Below are 19,116 nucleotides of genomic sequence, written 5' to 3' on the forward strand. Positions count from 1 at the left end.
CCAAGGTTTGTTTCTTTGGAGCCCCCCACCGCCACCTCCTAACATAACAGCAGGCAAAACCAACAGTTAAACTTTTATATTTACAATATTCTCTTCATCTTTTGCCAGGTTTAAAAATGTGTACAGAGCCGCAAAGGGTTGGGGTGGGGACATGGGGTTGTCAGGGAATTGTTCTGGGGAGAAGGGCTGGGCATTGGAGTCCGTGGCTGAATCATGGGGTCCCCCAGCCCCCCCTCCCATGCCCCAACTTGGGGGGCATCTGTCTACAGGGTTCAGGGCCCAGGTCCCTAGCATTTAGAGGGCATGACTGTTTGGAAAGGAGCCAGCCCAGGCAGGGGAAGGGGAGGGAGAAGAACTAAGTTTCCATGGGTGAAGGTGGGGGCAGACGGGACAGTCAGGAGGCAAAGTTCTGGGGAGCCAAGACCAGGGATTCTGAATCTGGGTGTCAGTGGAAGACAGCACTCCACCCCTGACTCACATTTGGCACTAACGAACCCACGAAATGCCAGCAGGCAAGGATTTGCTCTTCTCCGCTGGCACCCCTTGAAACCCTTCCCAACACGCCTCTTCCCCAGAGGCCCAAACCCTTTCTCTTTGGGCAGTCACCTTACACGCGTCCTTTCAAAATCAAATTCTTCCTGCTGGTGTCTGCCCAAGCCCCGTCCCCCACTGCCCCCTCCATCTGTTCCTCAGTCCAGCTGACCCCATTCTCTCCCCAACCTGTCCTGGGAAGCCCTTCTCCCCTGCTCTCCTCTGTTCCTTTCCTTCAGCCCAGGGGAGCAAGGGGTGGGAGAAGGTCAAAGGAGGGGGTGGGCAGCTGAGGGGAGGAGCTGGTTGGACACCAGGAAGGGATGGCTTCCCAGGGGGACAGCGATGCGGGGAGGGAGAACAGAGGCCGAGAGGGAGGGATGACACATGGTGAGAAGAGGGACACAGGTGGGACCCCTTTAGCTGCCACCTCCCCCTCTCCTGTATCCCACCTGCCCACATGTTTACTTGCCTGGGCCCAGGACTGGGGGATCATTGCCACACTTTGGGGGTATTCCCTCCTCAAACCCACCTCACTGGTTTGGCACAGATGAGCAATGGCCTGAGGGAAAGGCTGTCCTCAGACTGCAGTGAGGGCTTTGGTCAAGCCATGCATGGCCTCTGTGGGTGGCAGGTGCCACACTCACCCTCCGCCCCCCAGCTTGGCATCTCCAGGGAAGGGAGAGAGGGAGGGGCAGAGGGCCCCCCCCAGGGCTTGTCCATCCCCCTCAGTTTCTATCAGTCTGAAGTCTGTTCCCACCTGCTGTGTGAGAAGTGCTGGGCCTGAGGTCGGGAAGACTCAGGGAAATGCTGGAGCGAAAGGGGCTGTCTGCATGGGAAAACATACATCCACATGCAAAATCATGATTCCACTCAGAAATGCGACCTGGGCCCACGGGAAGACACGGTCCCAGGCAGCACAAGATTGCAGGGTCTCCTCCCTGCCCCCCACGGCAGGGACTCTGTGTATGGTGGAAGGCGAGGCCTGCCTGGGAAGACCTGCTTCACCTCATTTGTGCCAAGGGGGGATACACATGCTTCGCCAGGGGTGGGAGGCAGTGGGGGCCGGGGAGGGGCGGGAGGGGGGGCTGTGATTTATTTCTTCGGTTTTCCAGGGCACCACCCTGTGTCATCTGACAGCCAGGGGTCTCTGTTTGTGAACACACCACTTCCAGGGTCTCCAGAGGGTGGGAGGAAGGAGCAGGGGGGAGAAGGCATGAGGGAACAGAATTCTGGGGTACAAATCCCCGCAGGAATTCTCTGAGGGAGCCAACATGTGTCCAGGGCGGCCAAAAAAAACCTCACCCTGCACATGGGAAAACACACCCCCTCGTGAGAAAGCACACCTCCACGTGGGTGTCCCAACGGAGGGGAGAAAACACCCCCCCCCAGTTGTTCAAAGGCCCAGGTCCGGAGAAGAGAAAGGGCCTCTCTGCTCGGGAGCGACGCATCGCCGTGAGAAAACCCATGTCCACCTAATGCTCGTCCACGTGTGACAGCTCCACACGAGAAAAGCCTGTTGCATCCGGGAGGGCCGGGGAGGGGGTCCTCCCCGAGCCGCCCACTATACCCGAGTGGTGGAGTGGGGGTGGGGGAGCGTGTTGTTGTGGCTGGTAGCTGTGGGGGGCGGCGGGGGGAAGGGCCCGAAGGGATGGAGGGAGGGGGGCGGCGGGGGAGGGGGTGGCCCCAGGCCGCTGGGCAGCAGGGTCAGGGCCCCGGGGGCCAAGAGAGGCACGTCGTCCGGCGCCCGGCGCAGGGCCAGAGTGTAGTCGGGCGGGCAGGCGGGGCGCAGGGCCTCTGCAGGGTCCGCCCCAACGCCCCCACCCCGCTTCAGCTGAAGCGACACCAGCTCCTCCTCGGGTGGCAGCTCGCGGCCGGCAGCCGGGAGCAAGGGGCCCCCGCCGGGCACCCCAGAGCCCGAGCCGCCAGGGGGACTGAGCCGCCGGCACCGCAGCTCCTGCCGCCGGTCCCGCTTGTAGTAGAGGGCGGCGAAGGCGAGGATGTTGAGGAAGAGGAGCGAGGCACCCACGGCCACGGTGACGCTGAGCTCCGTGGAGTAGTCTCGGGAGTCCCCGGGGAAGCGGTCGTAGGCCCGAGGGCCCGGCTCGGGCTCGGGCTCGGGCGGCAGGGTGGCGGGGGGCGGCGGGCGGCGCGTGCCCGGGGCGCCTGGGGGCGGGCGCGGCGGCCAGCGCGTGGCGTAGGGCGGCAGGCGCGTGGTGGTGGTGAAGAGCTCCGTGTGCAGATTGTGCAGGTGCGGCACGAGCTCCAGCCAGAAGGCTACCTTGTTGGCGCGGTAGTTGTCGCGCACGCGCGGCTTCAGACCGATGTGCAGGTACTGCTTCTCTTTGCTGTTGAACTTGCTCCACACCACCTCCTCGAAGCGGTTGGGCTTGGTGTGGATGAACTTGGTGTCCTGCGGCACCGGCTGGTTTGGGTCGCTGTGGACACAGGTGGGCAGGGAAAGGAGTGAGGGTGAGGCCCTGATGAGAAGTGGGGAGGCTGTGGGACCAACGGGGGAGAGGGATGGGCAGAGATGCAGAGAGCTGGGGAGATAGGAAGAGAGGCAGAGAGAGACAGACACGAAGAGACAGAGACACTGCCAGAGACGGAGATAGGCAGAGAAAAATAGGGATAGATGACGCCAGAGGGACAGAGAGGGCAGACGGACAGACCGCCGGTGACACAGGCAGAGTGAATGAGACAGAGACATATGGAAACAAACAGACAAAAGCCCATGAGAGGCAGCTGGGGGTGGGGGGAAGCAGCAAGCAAAGAGTAAGCAGATCAAAGAGAGCAGAGATATCAATGGATTTCAGGAGAGAGAGCTAGAGACAGCAATAGAGAGAGAGAGATACAAACTCTTATACATATACTCAGAAACACAGACGTGAGCACTCAGAGGAGAAAGAGAGTGGTGTACGCAAAGACAGACACAGAGCCAAAGCCATCAAGTGAGCCCACCCGCCGGAAAGGACCTCTCGGTCCAACATTTCTGAACCTCCAACACACACAGAGGAGCTGTCCGGCAGGTGTCTGAGTCGAGAAGATGAGAGCGCCTTGAAGGAGGAATGATGGCCGTGTGACGAAGAGGGAGAGAAGGGGCTGAGGATGGACGGTGTGTGTGTGCCCTGACCTGCAGGGGTGCCCCACCCAGCCCCTCTGGCCCTCACCCAGTCTTGGCGAAGTTGGTCCAGTAGGTCATGACCACGGCGCTGAGCATGACGTCATTCTTGGAGAAGTTGCAGGGGAAGAGGTCAGTGGCGCCCACCATGGGCACACCAAAGACATAAGGTAGCTCATCCCCGTGCGCTGCGTCCGCCCACTCGGGCCGGCCCTCAGCCTGGCAGTGGTGGTAGAAGGTGTAAAAGTAGACGGGGGACTGGTAGTCAGCGTGCAGCTTGGCGGTGGCCACAGCCGGTGCCACCCACTGGTGGTCGGTAAAGAGCGCCAGCAGGGTCTTGCGCCGCATCTCGCCGTTGTCCCGGTCAGCCCAGTCCGTGTACATGAACTTGATGGTCTCCCGTAGCACGTCCTTGCCCTCTGGGTAGCCATACAGGTTGTCCACAAAGTTGGAGACCGTGAAGTCGAAGGCGCTGGCGGACACGCCATCCTCACTTTCTGCTGAGTCCTCCACGAACTTGAGGCCCTCTCCCTGGTTGACCCCAATGAGCATGTCGTAGTTGAGGAATTCTCCCTGCTGCATGAGGATCTCAGGGTCATCAGGGACGACGTCACCATCCACCACGGGCCCAAAGGCAATGTGGTAGCTGGGGAGAAGGGGTCAAGGTCACATCACCTGTTGGCTGGCCTCCTCTCCACCCACAGCCTGCTCAGCCCTCTGCTCAAAGACCCTTCTCCCCTAGTTAAAACCTTCAGAGCCCTTTCAGGGCACCTGGCCTCTCGGGAAGTCCTCCCTGAAGCACTTCCTGGCGTCTGGTGCACCCAGGCTCTGTTTAGGCACCTCTGCTTTGGAAAGGCTTCTGGGAGAAGGTAGGTCCATGGGAGGGGCCTGAAGCCCACCTCCCCTGGCTAAATGGACAGCCTGTGGCCCTCAGGCACCTTCCACCCTCAACCTCCTTGGACCCAGCAAGGACAATGGAGGCCTGGATTTAGCCCTCCCCCAGCCCCATACCGGGCAGGCTGCACGTCCTGGTCCACCAGCTCCCGAGAGGGTTTCCGGCGCAGACACTCCACAGCCTCGGCGCTGTCCTCCCGGTCACAGCCCACCTTGGCAGCCAGCAGTCGCGTGTATTTGAGTGGTTGGTAGTTGACAGACCAGCTAGAAATGGCAGTGCCGCTCTGGGCAATGGCCTTCTGGAACAGCCCTGGCAGGACAGGCAGGTTTTAGGCTGGGCTGTATCAGCCTGAGGGAGGAGAAGGGGCACCTGGTGGGGCCAGGGGTTGGGGAAGGGGACAGGCTGGGCAGGTGGCTCGTACCTTCCGAGTGGTGGGAGAGGATCAGGAGGTTGACACAGGAGGCTCCTGCCCCAGATCCAAAGATGGTGATGCGTTCGGGGTCCCCCCCAAAGTGGGCGATGTTCTCACTGAGCCAGCGCAGGGCCTGGATCTGGTCTAGGAGCCCATAATTGCCTTTTGCAGCCTGGTCCCCAGTGCTGAGAAAACCTGGGGGCAGAGGAAGAGAGGGGGCTTCCTGGGGGTGTCATGGCACCCTTGCTGTCTTTCTGGGCAACTCAATCCAGCCCAGAAGCCATTCTGCTTCAGCTGGGTTTAGTGTAACCCTGCCGGCAGGCCCTCCTCCCAGGACTCCAGCCCCTAGAGTTGGCTGCCCACCCTCACCGAGCACCCCAAGCCGGTAGTTGAGCGTGGCTACAATGACATTGCCGTAGGCGGCCAAGACGGAGCCATCAAACATGTTCCCCGTGCCCTCCATGTAGGAGCCACCGTGCAGAAACAGCATCACTGGCTTCTTCCCGGAGTCCCGGATATCTGTGTGGGGAGGGGGTGGGGGGGATGGGCAAGGGGGTGGGGGACAAGGACACAGTCAGACCAGAAGCAGCACCTCCCAGCTCCCAGGCCTGCTGAGTTCCAGCTGGGAGCTCAGGGGACATGTCACTCCCATCCCTGGGGGGCAAGACCGGATTCCCCTCCCTCCCTCCCCAGCTAGCCCTGGCAGAAGTTCCCTCCCCACCTCCTGCCGGCCTGCCCCACAGCACTTCTCCAAATGCCTGGCAGAGCTTCCAAGAAGCCTAACAGAGGCAGGGGTGGGGGGTGGCCCTCCTCAAGGCACCTGCTGGATCTGGGGGGACCTCTCCCCCACACACACAGCAAATCTCCTTCCTGCTCCTAGGAAGCGTGAGCTCCCAAGGCTGGCGCTAGAGCTAGAGATGCTGGGAGGGTCCTGGCATTTCTTCAGACTCAGGCCTTGGGCCTCAGCTCCACATGGTAGCCTGGTCTGTGGGTGAGGGGGTGCCAGGCCCTAGGGTCCCTGGGGGCTTGGTCTCCTCCCCGCCCTAATTCCTTTCTAGGTCACCTCCCAAGTTACCATGGCAACCCCCAGCCTAATTACTGTGGCAGGAGGAGGCAGGGTGGGAAAGAGCCTACTTAATGAAGCCAGGGTGCAGCTCACTAGTCTGGGCCCCCGAAACCGGCCTGAGCCCTAAGTTCTGGACCCCTCTCTTGCCCTGTCCCCAAAGGATCCCATGAGCACTGCCATATGGAGTAGGCCCTTGGGGCACTCCAGACTGGACTGGAGGGTAACTAATTCCAGAAGAGGGTGGGAGTCTGAGAGGGCTTGTCAGAGTCCCCGCCCCTGCAGCTCCTCCAGATGCAGCCACAATACCTCCAGGCCCTCCTCTCTCTTGACACCTGCCATCTCTGACCAGCCTAGGCAATCAGCAAGCAAGAGCCAAGCCTGGGCCTCCACAGCTGGTCCCTAGCACCTCTGCCTGTCTCCCTCATCCCACTGGAAACTTCTCTCCTGGCAGAAGGTCAACCAACAGGTCACTAAGAGACTCCCCTCCACCCTGGATCTCTTCGGACCTTCTCTGCCACCTCCTTCCACCTGACTTTGGCCAGAAGCTCCTAGGTGGGCAGTGCCCTCCCCCAATCCTGTTCTTCCCTCAATTCCTGAACCTCCAGTGGCCTTCCAGGTTCAGGCTGGTCTCCTTCCCTCCGAGGTCCTGTCCTAAATGTCCTCAGTCCGTCCCCTTCCTCCCCACCCAGCACCTCCACTCCCAGTGTGGGGGGAGGGGGAGTTGGAAAGGGAAGGAGCAGGAAGGGGGGCTGGGGCAACAAGAATTCAAAACCAACAACAAAAAACAGGATCAAGAAAGAAGAAAGAAAAAAAAAACAACAACCAAAAAGCAAGAAGCTCTGGGGCAGATTCAACAAGAAAAGAAAAACAAAAACCAAAAAACCAAAAAGATCCGTTTTTGGAAAAAAAGGAAAAAAGAAAAAAGTTTTTTGCACTTTTTCAAAATTTTGTGGTGAAACTTCAAGATATTGGGCCCTGTTTTCAAAAATTTCCAAATTCTTTAATTGCTTCAAATGTGTGTTTCTGCATCGGACAGGCTTTTTTTTTTTTTTAAATCGTAGCAGGTTTCTGATGTTTCAATTGTGTCATCAATTTGCCAACTTGAAATTTTTTTTTAAATGGTGTTTTGTTCCAAATTTAAATTGTCTTTTCAAATGTTACATTTCACAAGTTTCTAAACAGTCCGAATTTCTGTCAAACTAAACATTTTATCCAATTCTTTGGTTTCTTTTTTTTTTTTTCTGACATTCCAATTTCTTTTTTCACTTTATTTTCGCCATGTTTAAGCTTTTCTTGCCAGTTTTCTAGTGGGTCCAACATTGTTCAAATTTCCTTTGAAGTTTTCATAATTCTTTTTTCCAATTATTACAAATTTTTCTTTTCTTTTTCGTTTTTAGTTAGGAGAACGACTGAGGGGCCTTGAGGGCTGTGGGGGCATTTAGTTAGGGGCAGGGCCGAGAACGTCCTCTTATCAGCAACCACATGCAGCAGCGGGATTTTTAAATCTACCTGTGTCTGGCGGATTGAGCGTCGCCTCGTCACGTTTTTTTGTGAGCGGACCTAAGACCGGGAACACAAAACAGAGAAAAAAGGACAATTTTGTGGGGAAAGATGGGAGTCGGGGGGAGGTGGTGGATGGGGAGGGGAGGAGAGAAAGCAGAAAAGGGGAGGGTGAGGGGCAGAAAAAATAAGCCAAAAAAAGCAAAATTTTTTTGCAAGAAAAAGAAACCAAGAAAAGAGAAAAACGTTTCTACAACCCAAATTTTGTTCCCCTCCCCGGAAAAAGTCATGCCCCAAAGAAAAGGCTGGTTTTGCGGGGGGGTGGGGTGCCTGAGTGGGCTGAGGCCTGTCTTAAGACATATTGACTTGGCTGGAAAGGATTTGGCTTGTCCAAGTGTTTGCTAATTGCTGGAAATGAAACAGTGTTAGAGGTGGGGGTGGGTGGGAGGGGAGGGGAAACCAACCCAGGAGCCTGGGAGCCCAAGGCCAGCTGTGCTCCCCCCAAAGGGGGGTGGCCACCACTCAGGCAGGCCCTATTCAGGACCAGCCAAGCACCTGCCTGCTCCCCCAGGCTGTAGACAGGAGGGGTTGCAGCAGAAAGGACTTTGCCTCTCTCTGGACCAATCTGGAGGGCAGAGGGTAGTATGGAATTGGGGCAGCCCGAACCCACAGCTCACGGCCCCTGAAAGCCCTCAGCTTTCCACTGGCAGGCAGGGAGGGGAGGTCAGTGAGCGCTGCCTGCCCACCTTCCCAGCCTCTCACCAGCCAGCATTTCACTTCCATCCGCACAGACGGGCCTGACTTCTCACCCCATGTCCCCAGTGTGGGGCGAGCAGGGAAAGGGGTCATCAGGTCTTGCCCTCCACTCCACCACTTCCCTCTGACCCCCCAACCTCATCCTCCCCCCAGATGGTAAACTTCCCACCAGGGGCACCAGACCCCCTCCCCCACCAACCCTTGCTCTAACGCCAAAAGCCCCCCTCCCGAATGGGGGATTCGATGCACAAATAGGGACTAGGAAACACACTGCCCTGAGCCAGCCTGACACATAGGGTGCCAGGAGGTGCTGGGAGGCACAAAATGTGTCCCCAGGGGAGGAAAGGCCCCAGACTGGGCTCAGAGTTTGGCTCTAGGCTTCTTGAAGACTGGGGGATCAGTCAAGGGAGAGCTGGAACCCAGAGGTCTGAGGGGTTCCCCCAGGTTGGTCGATTTCTCCTCAGCAGCATGGGGATCAGCATGGGGAGGGACGGGTAGTAAGGCCAAAGTCAGCCTCTGAAAAGGCTCCCCGCAACTGGTGATGACGGCCCCAAGAGGACCCATTAGGATCAGGGCCTGTTTTTCTCTGACAGGCTGGGGATGGGGATGAAGTCAGCAGGGCATGTGTGCGCGTGAGAATATTAAGTGTGCGGGTGTGTGTGTGTGTGCCTGAGTCAACCTCTTCCTCCCCGAGCTGGTGTGAAGATTTAGTGAGATCACCTGAATGTGTCAGGCCCCAAGCAGGTCTGCAATAAGCGATGGTTAAAAATACAGAAGGTGTGGGCTTGGGTGGTATGGGGGCAGGGTGGGCAATTTGTGTGGAGGTGTTGGGGTGGACAGTAACTCGGTGAGAAGTGCTGGGTAGATGTTTCACATAAGGGGTGATGAGACAATAGCCCACTGAGCAGGGCGTTGGTCAGGGGACAGGGGACAGCTTTCTACATGAAGATGTGGGTGGAGAGCCCACAAGTGGAGAGCATTGTGATGGGCGGTCTGTTGGAGGCACGGGGGTGAATGATTCACTAGTAGCAGGGCACTGGGGTAGGTGGTCCATGAGAAGGCAGGGGAAGCTGGAGTGGACAGTTCTCATGCTGAGGGTCCTGGGGAATTAGGGAGGATGTCTGGAGTGTATTGGAGTAAATAGTCTATTAGAGCGGCTGGAATCTGAACAGCATGGGGGTAGAAACTTCTGTGCAATGTGTGTATGGGTTGCTTGGAGGTGTGGCTCATATGGGGAGGGGTAGTGACAGCGTTGAGGTGTATGAGTGTTCTGTGACTGGCAGGTCCTCTGGTTTCAGGAAGCAAGGCATTGGAGTACCTGACCTGTGAGTAGGGTGCAAGACTGTCACCTGTGTTGTCACAGCCTGAAGTATGAAACTGATGACCTCGAGGCAGGAGTTGGGGTAAGCAGTGTCTGAGAGGTGTTGAGAACGCAGGGGACTGTGGTGTGAGTGACCAGTTGAAGCACATGGTGCAGGTGCAGGGTTAGTGTGGTGATGGTCCGTGTGTGAGTGTTACAAGGCCACAGGATCTATACACCTAGGGATCCTGGGGAGCACAGGTCTATGTGGGTGACAGGGCGCGCAACTCCAGAGAAGTGTTGGCCTGGGTGCTGTGTGAAGGTTCTGGGAATTTTGATATGTGGGATGCTAGAGCACAAGGCTGGGCTTCCCAGGTGGCTCAGTGGTAAAGAATTCGCCTGCCAATGCAGGAAACCAGGAGACACGAGATCAATCCCTGGGTCGGGAAGATACCCCGGAGGAGGAAATGGCGACTCACTCCAGTCTTCTTGCCTGGAAAATCCCATGGACAGAGGCACCTGGTGGGCTACAGTCCAAGGGGTCGCGAAGAGTCGGACACAACTGAGCAACTGAGCACAGAGCACAAGGTTAGTGTGCTCGTCGGTTGGATACATGCCCTGAGTGATGAATAGTTAAACTGCCTGGTCTGTAGAGGGACCTGAGTTCATGATGTGGGAGTTTTGGGTGTACAGTGGGGTTCCTGGGTACCAAACCTATTTTTACACTCGTTGGAAGATGGCCTGTGGGGGGACTTTATGGGAGTGGATATTTTTTGTGGGTGTCGGGGTGTTTTGGAGCAGTAAATAGGGTGTTAGATAACGTGTTTGTGAGCATGGTCTGTGGGGTGGCTGCAGGCCTGCCAGTTGCTCTCTGCTGTGGGCTGCTGGAAAGTGTTGACACTCTGGATGGTCTTGGTGTGCTGAAGGTTGGCTGGCAGGGAACTGTCTGGGGGAGTGTCCTGGGGACTACCAGCAGCTAGTGAACTGGAGAGTTCATTCAAGAACAGCCAGCTCAGAGCCCTGGGGAAGGTGTTCTACTGGGGATGGGTGGGCAGTGCTGAGTGGAGGGGCCCTTGGCAAGGAGATTCCCTGATCCTTTGGAAGTGCACAGCAATCAGGGGACAGAGCCTCCTGGGGAAGACGCATTCACCTCAGGTGAGGGGCCCTGCATGTGACAGGACCTCTGCCCATGCCGGCCTGGGGAGAAGGAGTCTTTGCTGTCCTCAGTGGAGGTCTAGGTAAAGTGGGTACTTGCTGGGGACAAGCCCAGGCCTGGGGGGCAGGAGTCAGGGCAGAGCTGGAGTGGCTGTCCTGGCAGAGATGGATGCCTCTGCGACCTGATCGCCGCCCCCTGCCCCCCGCCCCCGTGTCCCCTCTGGGTGTGCTTCCGTGGGGAGGGTGTGGGTAGGCCCAGCTCAGTGCCTGCAGCTCTCGCCATGGGCTTTCTAGGCGCACAAAGAGCTTCTGGACTGCCTAGCAGGGACCCTACCATCCTGGGAGCCCGCGGGGATGCACCGCCCCTCATGGCCCCCCGCGAAGGCCCAGCTCCCTCCCCGGGGCGCGCTGGCGCCAGAGGGTCTACGTGGACGTTTGTGGGCTGTGTCCACCGGGGGCCCGGCCCGGTGCCCGCGCCCTTACCGTCCTCGGTGGGCACGTAGAGGTTGAGGTACAGGCAGTCCTCGCTCTGGTTCTGTACATAGGTGGCGGCCGCCTCCAGGTTGTCGGTGAACCACACGGGCAGCATGATGGCCGGCAGCGCCCCGTGCAGGTTCTGCGGGCAGGCGGGCGGCAGGGTCGTGGCGTTGCGCACGCCGGGCCACGAGGCGGGGGCCTCGGGCGGCTGAAAGCGGCGGGCGCCCAGGGGGGGCGTGGCGTAGGGCACGCCCAGGAACTGCACGACCGGGCCCAGGATCTCGTTGTTGAGCTCGCGCCGCACGCCGCGCACTCGCCCGTAGGCCGTGTTCACCACTGGGAAGCGCTCCTCCCCGAGGCTGCCGAGACCCAGGCCCGGGCCGCCCGGGGCGCCGCCGCCGGGACCCCCTCCCCCCCGTTGAGCCCCCGCCAGCCCCACCAGACACAGCGCCAGGAGCCACATGCTGATCGGGGGACCCCCCCTCCCTCCCCGGGACCCCCCCCCCTCGGAGAGAGAGAGAAGGGGGGGGAGAGGGAGGGAGGCCCCCCTCGCCCCAGGAGGGAGGAGGGGGCGGGGGAAAGGAGGGAGGAGGGGGTTGGGCAGGGACCTGGGTTAGACTGGACAGAGAAGGGGTCTGTTCCTCTCCATGGAGGGGGCGAGGGGTGGGGAAGGGGAAAGAAGTGGGAGAAGGCAAAGGCAGGCCCGACCTGCGGGGAGGAGGGATGGACAGACGGACAGACAGAAAAAGACAGAGGAGAGGTGCAAGAAGGGAAGGGAAATTGGATGGGGCAGACAGATGGGAATGGGGAAACAGAAGAGACAGGTGGTTAGTGACTCGGAATTCAGACCAAATTGCCCCCCTCCTTCCATCCCCCTGCCCCTTTGGCATCTCCCCCAACCCCAACCACCCCCCTCCCCTCTCTCTGCAGGGACCCATGTAGAAAAGTCTGAAGCTGAGGTGAGGTCAAGATGTGTTAAATGTCTAGGATAGCCAGAGGGGAAGGAGGGCCAGCTCCCCAGACCACCCAACACGCCCCCTTCCAGGAGGGGTAAATCCCTCCCAGGCAGGCTCTCCTCTGGGGACTCAGGAGTCCCAGTTCTCACCTCCCTGGGAGGGATGAGATAGACAAGGAAGAGAAAATAAAAATACCAAGTCATTAATTAGCAGGAAGTGGCGGGTTTGTTTATATGTGTTAATTACTCCCGAGCTGTAATTTCATGGCACTGAACCCCCCACCCCAGGCCAGACTTGGGCCTTTCTTGGGACTGCGCAACCCCAGCACTTTCCCTTTCCTTCAACATCTCATTCTTTTGAAGGGTCTGTGTAGTGCAGGAGACCCCTCTACTCCAGGCCCTCTCCATTTCTCTCCTCAGAAGTTAAGGTGTCTTGAGGCAGGGTCTAGACAGGGAGGAGATGCTGGAGGGGCAAATCTGGGGACAGATGCGTGATCCTGCAGCCGGTTGCTGGGCGACGGGATGCTGCCCCGCAATGTTACCTCGGCAACGGGCTGCAGCTTTAACCCCGGAGGGGGAGGGGTCTGGAGGAAGAGGGGAAGGGGCTGGATGGGTTATGGGGTCCATTCAGGGCATGAAGAGGAGAGCAGAAGCATCAGTCAGAATGCTGGAGTTTCCCCCAGTCTTAGCATAGAGGAAGAAGTATATATGTTGGGGGGAGCTGGAGACTGGAGGCAGAGAACCCTAAAAGAACCACCTCTTGCCCCTTGTTGGCCAGTCAGAACCGAGCCCTAGTGACCAGGCCTCTGGCTGGAGAGAAGGGGTGCTGGGGTGGGTTTGAGGGCAATCAGATGCACCCATCAACAGTTACCCTTCCACAGTCTTGAACAGCCTTGAACCCCAGACACCTCTTCCTCCACGCCTGGCATTTTGACCCATAGGGGCAAACCGTTTTGCTCTAGGGGCAAACCATGGCTTCTTTGCATCCCCTTCCAGCTCTTCACCTCCCCTTCCCCTTGCTAGCTCCCCACAGTTGCTGCCCTGATGCCTGGGTGCTCAGGGCAGCAGGGGCAGGACAAGGGAACAGATCGGACTAAAGGGGCAGACACCCAGGTCATCTTAGCAAGCCCCCCCCCCCGTCCCCCCCCAGCCGCCAGAGCTGTTTGCTGACGCGGGGTTTTCAGAGCCAGGCGCCAGCCCGCGGGTGGCTCTCTGCAGGTGTCAATGTATTCCAGAGATGAGGACACGGGAATCCTTACCACACACACCCAGTCATGCCCTCCCTTTCTTCAGGTCCTCTCAAGCTCCTGTTCCCCCGACACCTGGAGGGGGCTTGGAACTGGCTTCCCAGGTTCTCCTCTGCCTGTGCCAGGCTAGGCTCTGCTTCATGGCTTTGCTGCCCCCTCCCCCTCCCATGAACAAGGTCTGCCTCTGACTGCCCCCTCCTCCTTTAAGGTACTTTGGGCCCCTGGCCTCCTCCCTGCCAGCCTCTCTGCCTTCCTCCCTCCCACTGGAGCCCTCCCCCCAGCTCCTCTCCATAGCGCTCCCTCAGAGCATCTTTCCGAGGCCTCTTCCAGCTTGCTCCAGCTCTTGCCTTCAGTCTCTCGCCCCTTTTTTCGTCTCTATCTTCTACACCTCCCTTTTGGTGTTTCTCATCTTTCTCTCTCCTTCAAATTCCTTTCCCAAATTTCTCCCTCAAGCCCCTTCTATTTCTCTCTCTCTTTCCCTAGCTCTGTCTCCCCCATTTTCTCTTCCCTGCTCTCCCCATCTCTGTCTGCCACCTCTTACCCCCCCCCACCCCCCGCATCCCTCTGCCTTGCTCGCTCCATTCCTGCCCAGGCCTGACTCCCCCAGCCGGGGAGAGTTGAGGGACGGGGGCTCAGGCCGCAGGCCCCCCCTTCTTCCTGCAGTGGGGAAAATGGCTTGGCCGGGAAGGGGAGAAGGAGGGGGAGGGGGAGATGGGAACACACGGGGTCTGTGGGCCCATTCAAAGGATCATTCATGGGCTGGAGAGAGGCAGAGACAAAGAGACCGAGACGCAGAGACACGGCGAGAGCATCCCTAGGCGGAGACACGCAGACAGAGAAGGCTGGGGGAAATGAGGCGCAGGGAGAGAGAGGGGGAGAAGGGAGACCCCAGTGGACCGCCACGCAGCCCCCTCCACCCGGCCCGGCTTAGCTCCTACCTGGCTCAGCCCTGGGGCCGTGGTGCCTCCATCCAGGGCTCCGAGTAGGGGGCGGACGGGCTTCGGGAGGGGGGCGGCGGCCTGTGAGCCCCCGCGGCCCCGCAGGCCCAGCCCCCGCCCGCAGCGCCTCACCCGGCGGGGGAGGGGGTTCGCCCCAGCCCCGGGGGGCGGGGCCGGGATCCAGTCGATCCCCGGGGAAAGGAGAGGTAGGGGATGGGGTCAGGAGGAGCCCAAGAACAGGGAACCCCGCAGTGGGGACGGCGAAGGGAGGAGGGAGCAACGGGACAGGACTGAATTGGGGATCCACTGGCACCGTGGGCTGGCTTCGAGGGGCTAGAAGGCGGTACAGGCGGAGGATCCTACGGGATCGGGTGCGGGAAAAGGAGTCCACGGCAATCCCCAGGGGCCCGAAGCCCGGGAGCGCAGGATCCGCGGTGCAGGGGCAGGGATCCAGCCGGAATCCTCAGGGAGGGGGAGGGATCTAGTCGATCCCGAGGGCGGGCGGGAGGGGGATGTCCGGGGAGTCGGAGGAGGGCGGGAGCCGAGTCTGGAGCCCCGGGGCGGGGGTCGGCGCGGATCCTAGGAGGGAAATTGGGGGTAAGAGAGAGGCTTCGGGGAACGCTCAGCAGCCGGGAGGCCCGGACTCCTGGCCCCGCGCGCCAGGGCCCTCCCGCCCCGCGTCCATCCCAGCCCGAGAGTGATGATCCGCCGGCGGAGCAGCCGCAGCAGCCCCGCGCGTCACCGCGCGGCCGCCTCCCCCGCCCCCTGCCGAGAGAGCGGCGCACACCCCTTGCTAGCACCCGCCTGCCCGCCCGCCCTCCAGAGTGTGGGGGGGACTGGAGAAGGTGGAAGGGGGCGGGAGTGGACAGACCGACGGATGGACGAAGCAGGCCAGGGCAGGGTGGAGACATCCCCCCGCCCCGTGATCTCCCAGCCTCGGCTTCTGGCTGTTAGTTGGGGGGCGGGGGGGGCGGGGCGGTGAACTCTAAGGGGCGGGGCATCACACGAAGAAGGCGGGGCCTTCTGGTCCAGAGGAGGGGCTTTGGTAGTGGGCGTGGTCTAACGCTGATGGGTGGGGTTTCGTTATCCTTGGGCCCGCCTCTTTTGGGGAGTGGATCTGGTTTAAAGCTGAAGAGGAGGAGCTTGTGGGGAAAGGGGCGGAACTTTGCCTAGGGACCGGGATCTTCGGAAATTGACCGGTAGTTGCGGGGGGTGGAGAAGGTGTTAGGAGAGGCTATCAACTTAGAAAGTGGGCCAATCTGTGACGCAAATCCTCTAGTCCCGCCCCTCACAACCCCGCCTACACTGCTCAGCTCCTTCGCTTTTAATTGGTTCTGGTTTCTCCGCCCGCCAGACGTCTTCGCCACTCAACAGAGGTTTTACAAAGGTCCAAGTACCCGGGTGAGGACCTGGACGCTAAAATGAACACGGCCCGGATTGGGCACCCGTAGACCTTATTTGCATGGGAAATCGGGATTGGCTGGCTTCTTGGGGGGCCCGGGCGGTGTTCGTTTGGCGCGTGACCGTCGACAGTCATGGCCGGTCTCGGGGCTGCTTTCCGCCGCCTGGGTGCCTTGTCCGGAGCTGGGGCCTTAGGCTTGGCCTCCTACGGGGCGCACGGTCAGGGGGCTGGGGATGGAACTGGGATTGTGCTGGGGGAGATCTTTAGGACCTGGTGCAGAGGCAGAGTCTAAAGGAAATGTCGGCCCTCCCATCGACCAGACTGCCCACGGAACCCTGAACCTTTTAAAAAACCTCTCAGCAGGGTCCACTGGGTTCCCAGACCTGCCCGTGCGTGTTTCCACCAATCAGAAGCCTCCTGGGGGCTCCCTTTCTCGTCGGCGTCCACCTGGGTCCACCACCACCACTGGAGTGGGGACTGTCTGGGTTGGCGCTAGGACTGGTAACCTTTGCTTCTCCTTTCCACAGGAGCCCAGTTTCCGGATGCCTACGGGAAGGAGGTGAAGTAAACGTGCTGGGGCTCCTAGACTTTGAGGCCTCGGAGGGCGCAAAGTCAGGGGTCCCTGAGAGAAGGAGGGGAGGGACCGAACGCGGATCTTTGGAGTGGCAAGGAATGCAAGTCTGAGGCCTGGGTGCCTCAGAGAGGGGCAAGCTGGGGCTTGAGAGATCGAGTTGGACGTTCCTGTCCACTGTGTCTCCGCCCCAGCCTCTGGTGTCTTGCGTTGCTTAGGAAGTACCCCCATTTCTTTTTTTCTTACAGCTCTTTGAAAAGTCCAACAAACACCACTTCTTACACAGCCTGGCTCTGTTAGCGGTACCCCTGTGCAGAAAGCCCCTCTGGGTAATTCCCCCCATCCCCACCCCTAACCCTTACCAAGCCCCACCCATTCCCTCTAACTCGCCAGGTTCTTACTGGCCTGAATTCTGCCTTGTGTCTCCTTCAGGCTGGGTTACTGCTAGCTTCTGGAACTACCTTATTCTGCACCACCTTTTACTACCAGGCTCTGAGTGGAGACCCCAGCTTCCAGAATTTGGCTCCTGTGGGAGGGAGCCTGCTACTCTTGGGCTGGCTTGCCTTGGCTCTTTGAGCTTTCTTGTGTTTAATTTCTGGGTACTTTTTTTTTTTTTAAGAATTGGAGCAGGAAAGGAATTAAAAGAGAAAGGCAAATAAAGAACTTTGGAGTTTTTGTTCATCTAACCTCCTAAAAGAGAAAGGGCAAAAATTGTCAAACCTTTGAACTCCTTCTCTTTCTTAAGACCGAATCAGCGAGGCTTGGGTTTGGGTGGAGAGTCACTGTTCACTTCAGGTTAAATTGTTATAAGTTAACAGGTTCTTAAACTGGTGGGCATTAGAGTCATAAGGAACGCTTGAACTAACGCAGATTCTTACCAAAGCCCTCTTCAGGGCCTGGGAATCTGTATTCTAACAAGCTTATCTTGTGGTACTGATGCTTACTAGCATTAAGACTAGATTTTGGTAGGGTAGTGGTTTTCTGGGGCACCCACTTACTGTAGAAGTCAAGGTTAAGGCAAGGTGGGATGGGAGGTGTGTGATTACTTACAAAATACTTCGGGGTTCAAAGCTGAGACCAAACATCATGTGTTGGGAGTCAGAAAATGCTTCACAGTGCTTGAGATGATTCTTAAAAGAACTCTGTTGTGTGGCTGAAACACAGGGAACAAAGAGAAGGAGATGGGAAGGGAGGGGCATGGGGCCACCTGAGTCCTCAGTGTGGGCTGAGTTTCTTAGGCAGAAAAGGTGTGAGAAAAGGTGGCCAGGCAGGCCGGAGTAGCACCCACGGCAGAGAACTGGATAGTATTTAGGGGGCTAATTTTTATTAAAGTGTTCATCAAGTGTTGGGTCATGTGTCAGACAAATGTTATAAGGAAATTGAACCAAATGGTTGGACAAGACAGATACTGTCTTTCCCTTGTGGGGTTTTCATCTGGTACTGGAAACAGACCTTCAACAACTGAACACAAATTATCACTATGAGATGTGCTCTGTGCTTGAAGGAAAAGAATAGGGAGGCCAGAACAATGGGCAGGGAAGGGTGTGTCCCTTGAGTTAGGAAGGCCTCACAGAGCAGGGGCCCTTAAGGCTGGAATCAACCATGCACAGAGTGGTGGGGAAGTGTGGTTTTTGGCAGAAAGAGTACCTGGTAAGCAGGTACTCCATTTCAGGAGCAGTTTGAAATCCTTGAGGCTGGAGAGAATTGAGCAGAGTGGAGAAAGAGCAAAAGCAGCTTGGCTGACATGTAGTGATTAGAGGGTCTCCCATGGCCAGTGCAGGCCTTGCAGGCAGTAGTGGTGAAGCACTCAGAATTTATTTGCAGCGCGACAGTAAATCATTGAAAGGTTTAAAGTGAGAGAGTGCCAGAACCTGATTTATATGTTTAAAAGATTTGGAGAACCAATCAGAGGACAGCGAGGATGACAACAGAGACCAGCCCAGAAGCCACTGGAGGTCCAGCTGTGAGATGGTGACGGTGGCTTGGCTGAGGGGGAAAGAAGTGGTGAAAATGGTCCAATTTAGAAGATGAAAGAGAGGGAGATTTCTGGTTTATGCACCTGGTTAGGTGGAGGTGCTGTTACTCAGATAAGAAACACTTAAGGAAGGGACAGATTGAAGGAGGTCAGTTTTGGACACTGTTGCTTCTGAAATGACTGGGAGACATCTGAGTGGAGATACCAGGCAGGTAACTGGGGAGCTCAGGGAGAGAGATCTGGCCTCAAGTTTACTTCACAACCCTCTGGTCAGTCTTCTATCCCACCTCTTCCCCATTCCTGGGAAAAAGCCCATGAATCACTATGTTCTCTTGGTTGCCAGACCCAGTGGATGATTTTCAGTCTCATCTCCCTCATCCTCTGCAGCATTTGACACAGTTGGCCATACTGTGCTCAAACACATCCTATTTCTTCTGTGACACCACTCTCCTGGTCTTGTCTCTCTATGGCTGCTTTACCAGATTCTTGTCTACCTGATTTAACCAAATTTTAATTAAAAGAGAACTCATGTAAATGTATACATATTTTCATTTCACCTTTTAAAATGTCTATTTTTGTGTATATTTTATCAACATGGATATCTGTATAGTATACTGGCAATGCATACTTAATTTTTGTGAAGGTGTGCATTCAGAAAAGTGCAGACCATTCAGCTGAGTGAGATAGTTTCTAGGTAATTTCATTTGGCCCTATAGCTTTAATTACAACCTGCATACTTTTATTTATTTGGCTGCGCCAGGTCTTAGTTGTGGCATATGGGATCTAGTTCCCCAAGCAGAGATGAAAGAACCCAGGCC

General features: G+C 57.7%; 2 protein-coding genes across 4 annotated transcripts; one reads left to right on the forward strand and one right to left on the reverse strand.

Moving 5' to 3' along the window:
• Positions 1–61: 61 nt before the first annotated feature.
• Positions 62–15,189, reverse strand: NLGN2 (neuroligin 2). 3 transcript variants are annotated; one of them, XM_043475682.1, is made up of 8 exons: positions 14,351–15,188; positions 11,217–11,918; positions 7,532–7,582; positions 5,326–5,475; positions 4,966–5,151; positions 4,661–4,853; positions 3,699–4,295; positions 62–2,966 (listed from the first exon to the last, which is right to left on the reverse strand). In XM_043475682.1, exons 2-8 carry the CDS (start codon positions 11,671–11,673, stop codon positions 2,093–2,095), a joined length of 2,508 nt encoding a protein of 835 aa, XP_043331617.1. In that variant the 5' UTR covers positions 11,674–11,918; positions 14,351–15,188; the 3' UTR covers positions 62–2,092. The 3 variants fall into 3 exon arrangements, with proteins under 3 accessions (XP_043331617.1, XP_043331633.1, XP_043331625.1); XM_043475698.1 differs by having other exon boundaries at positions 11,217–11,349; positions 14,351–15,186; XM_043475690.1 differs by lacking the exon at positions 7,532–7,582 and having other exon boundaries at positions 14,351–15,189.
• A 636-nt stretch (positions 15,190–15,825) lies between these two features.
• Positions 15,826–16,983, forward strand: TMEM256 (transmembrane protein 256). The gene is made up of 4 exons (XM_043475927.1): positions 15,826–15,970; positions 16,280–16,311; positions 16,572–16,652; positions 16,756–16,983. The coding sequence occupies exons 1-4, from the start codon at positions 15,886–15,888 to the stop codon at positions 16,897–16,899; spliced, it is 342 nt and encodes a 113-aa protein (XP_043331862.1). The 5' UTR covers positions 15,826–15,885; the 3' UTR covers positions 16,900–16,983.
• The last annotated feature ends 2,133 nt before the right edge of the window (positions 16,984–19,116 follow it).

The sequence above is a fragment of the Cervus canadensis genome, chromosome 1 (assembly GCF_019320065.1).
Source record: "Cervus canadensis isolate Bull #8, Minnesota chromosome 1, ASM1932006v1, whole genome shotgun sequence".
Classification (NCBI taxonomy): domain Eukaryota; kingdom Metazoa; phylum Chordata; class Mammalia; order Artiodactyla; family Cervidae; genus Cervus; species Cervus canadensis.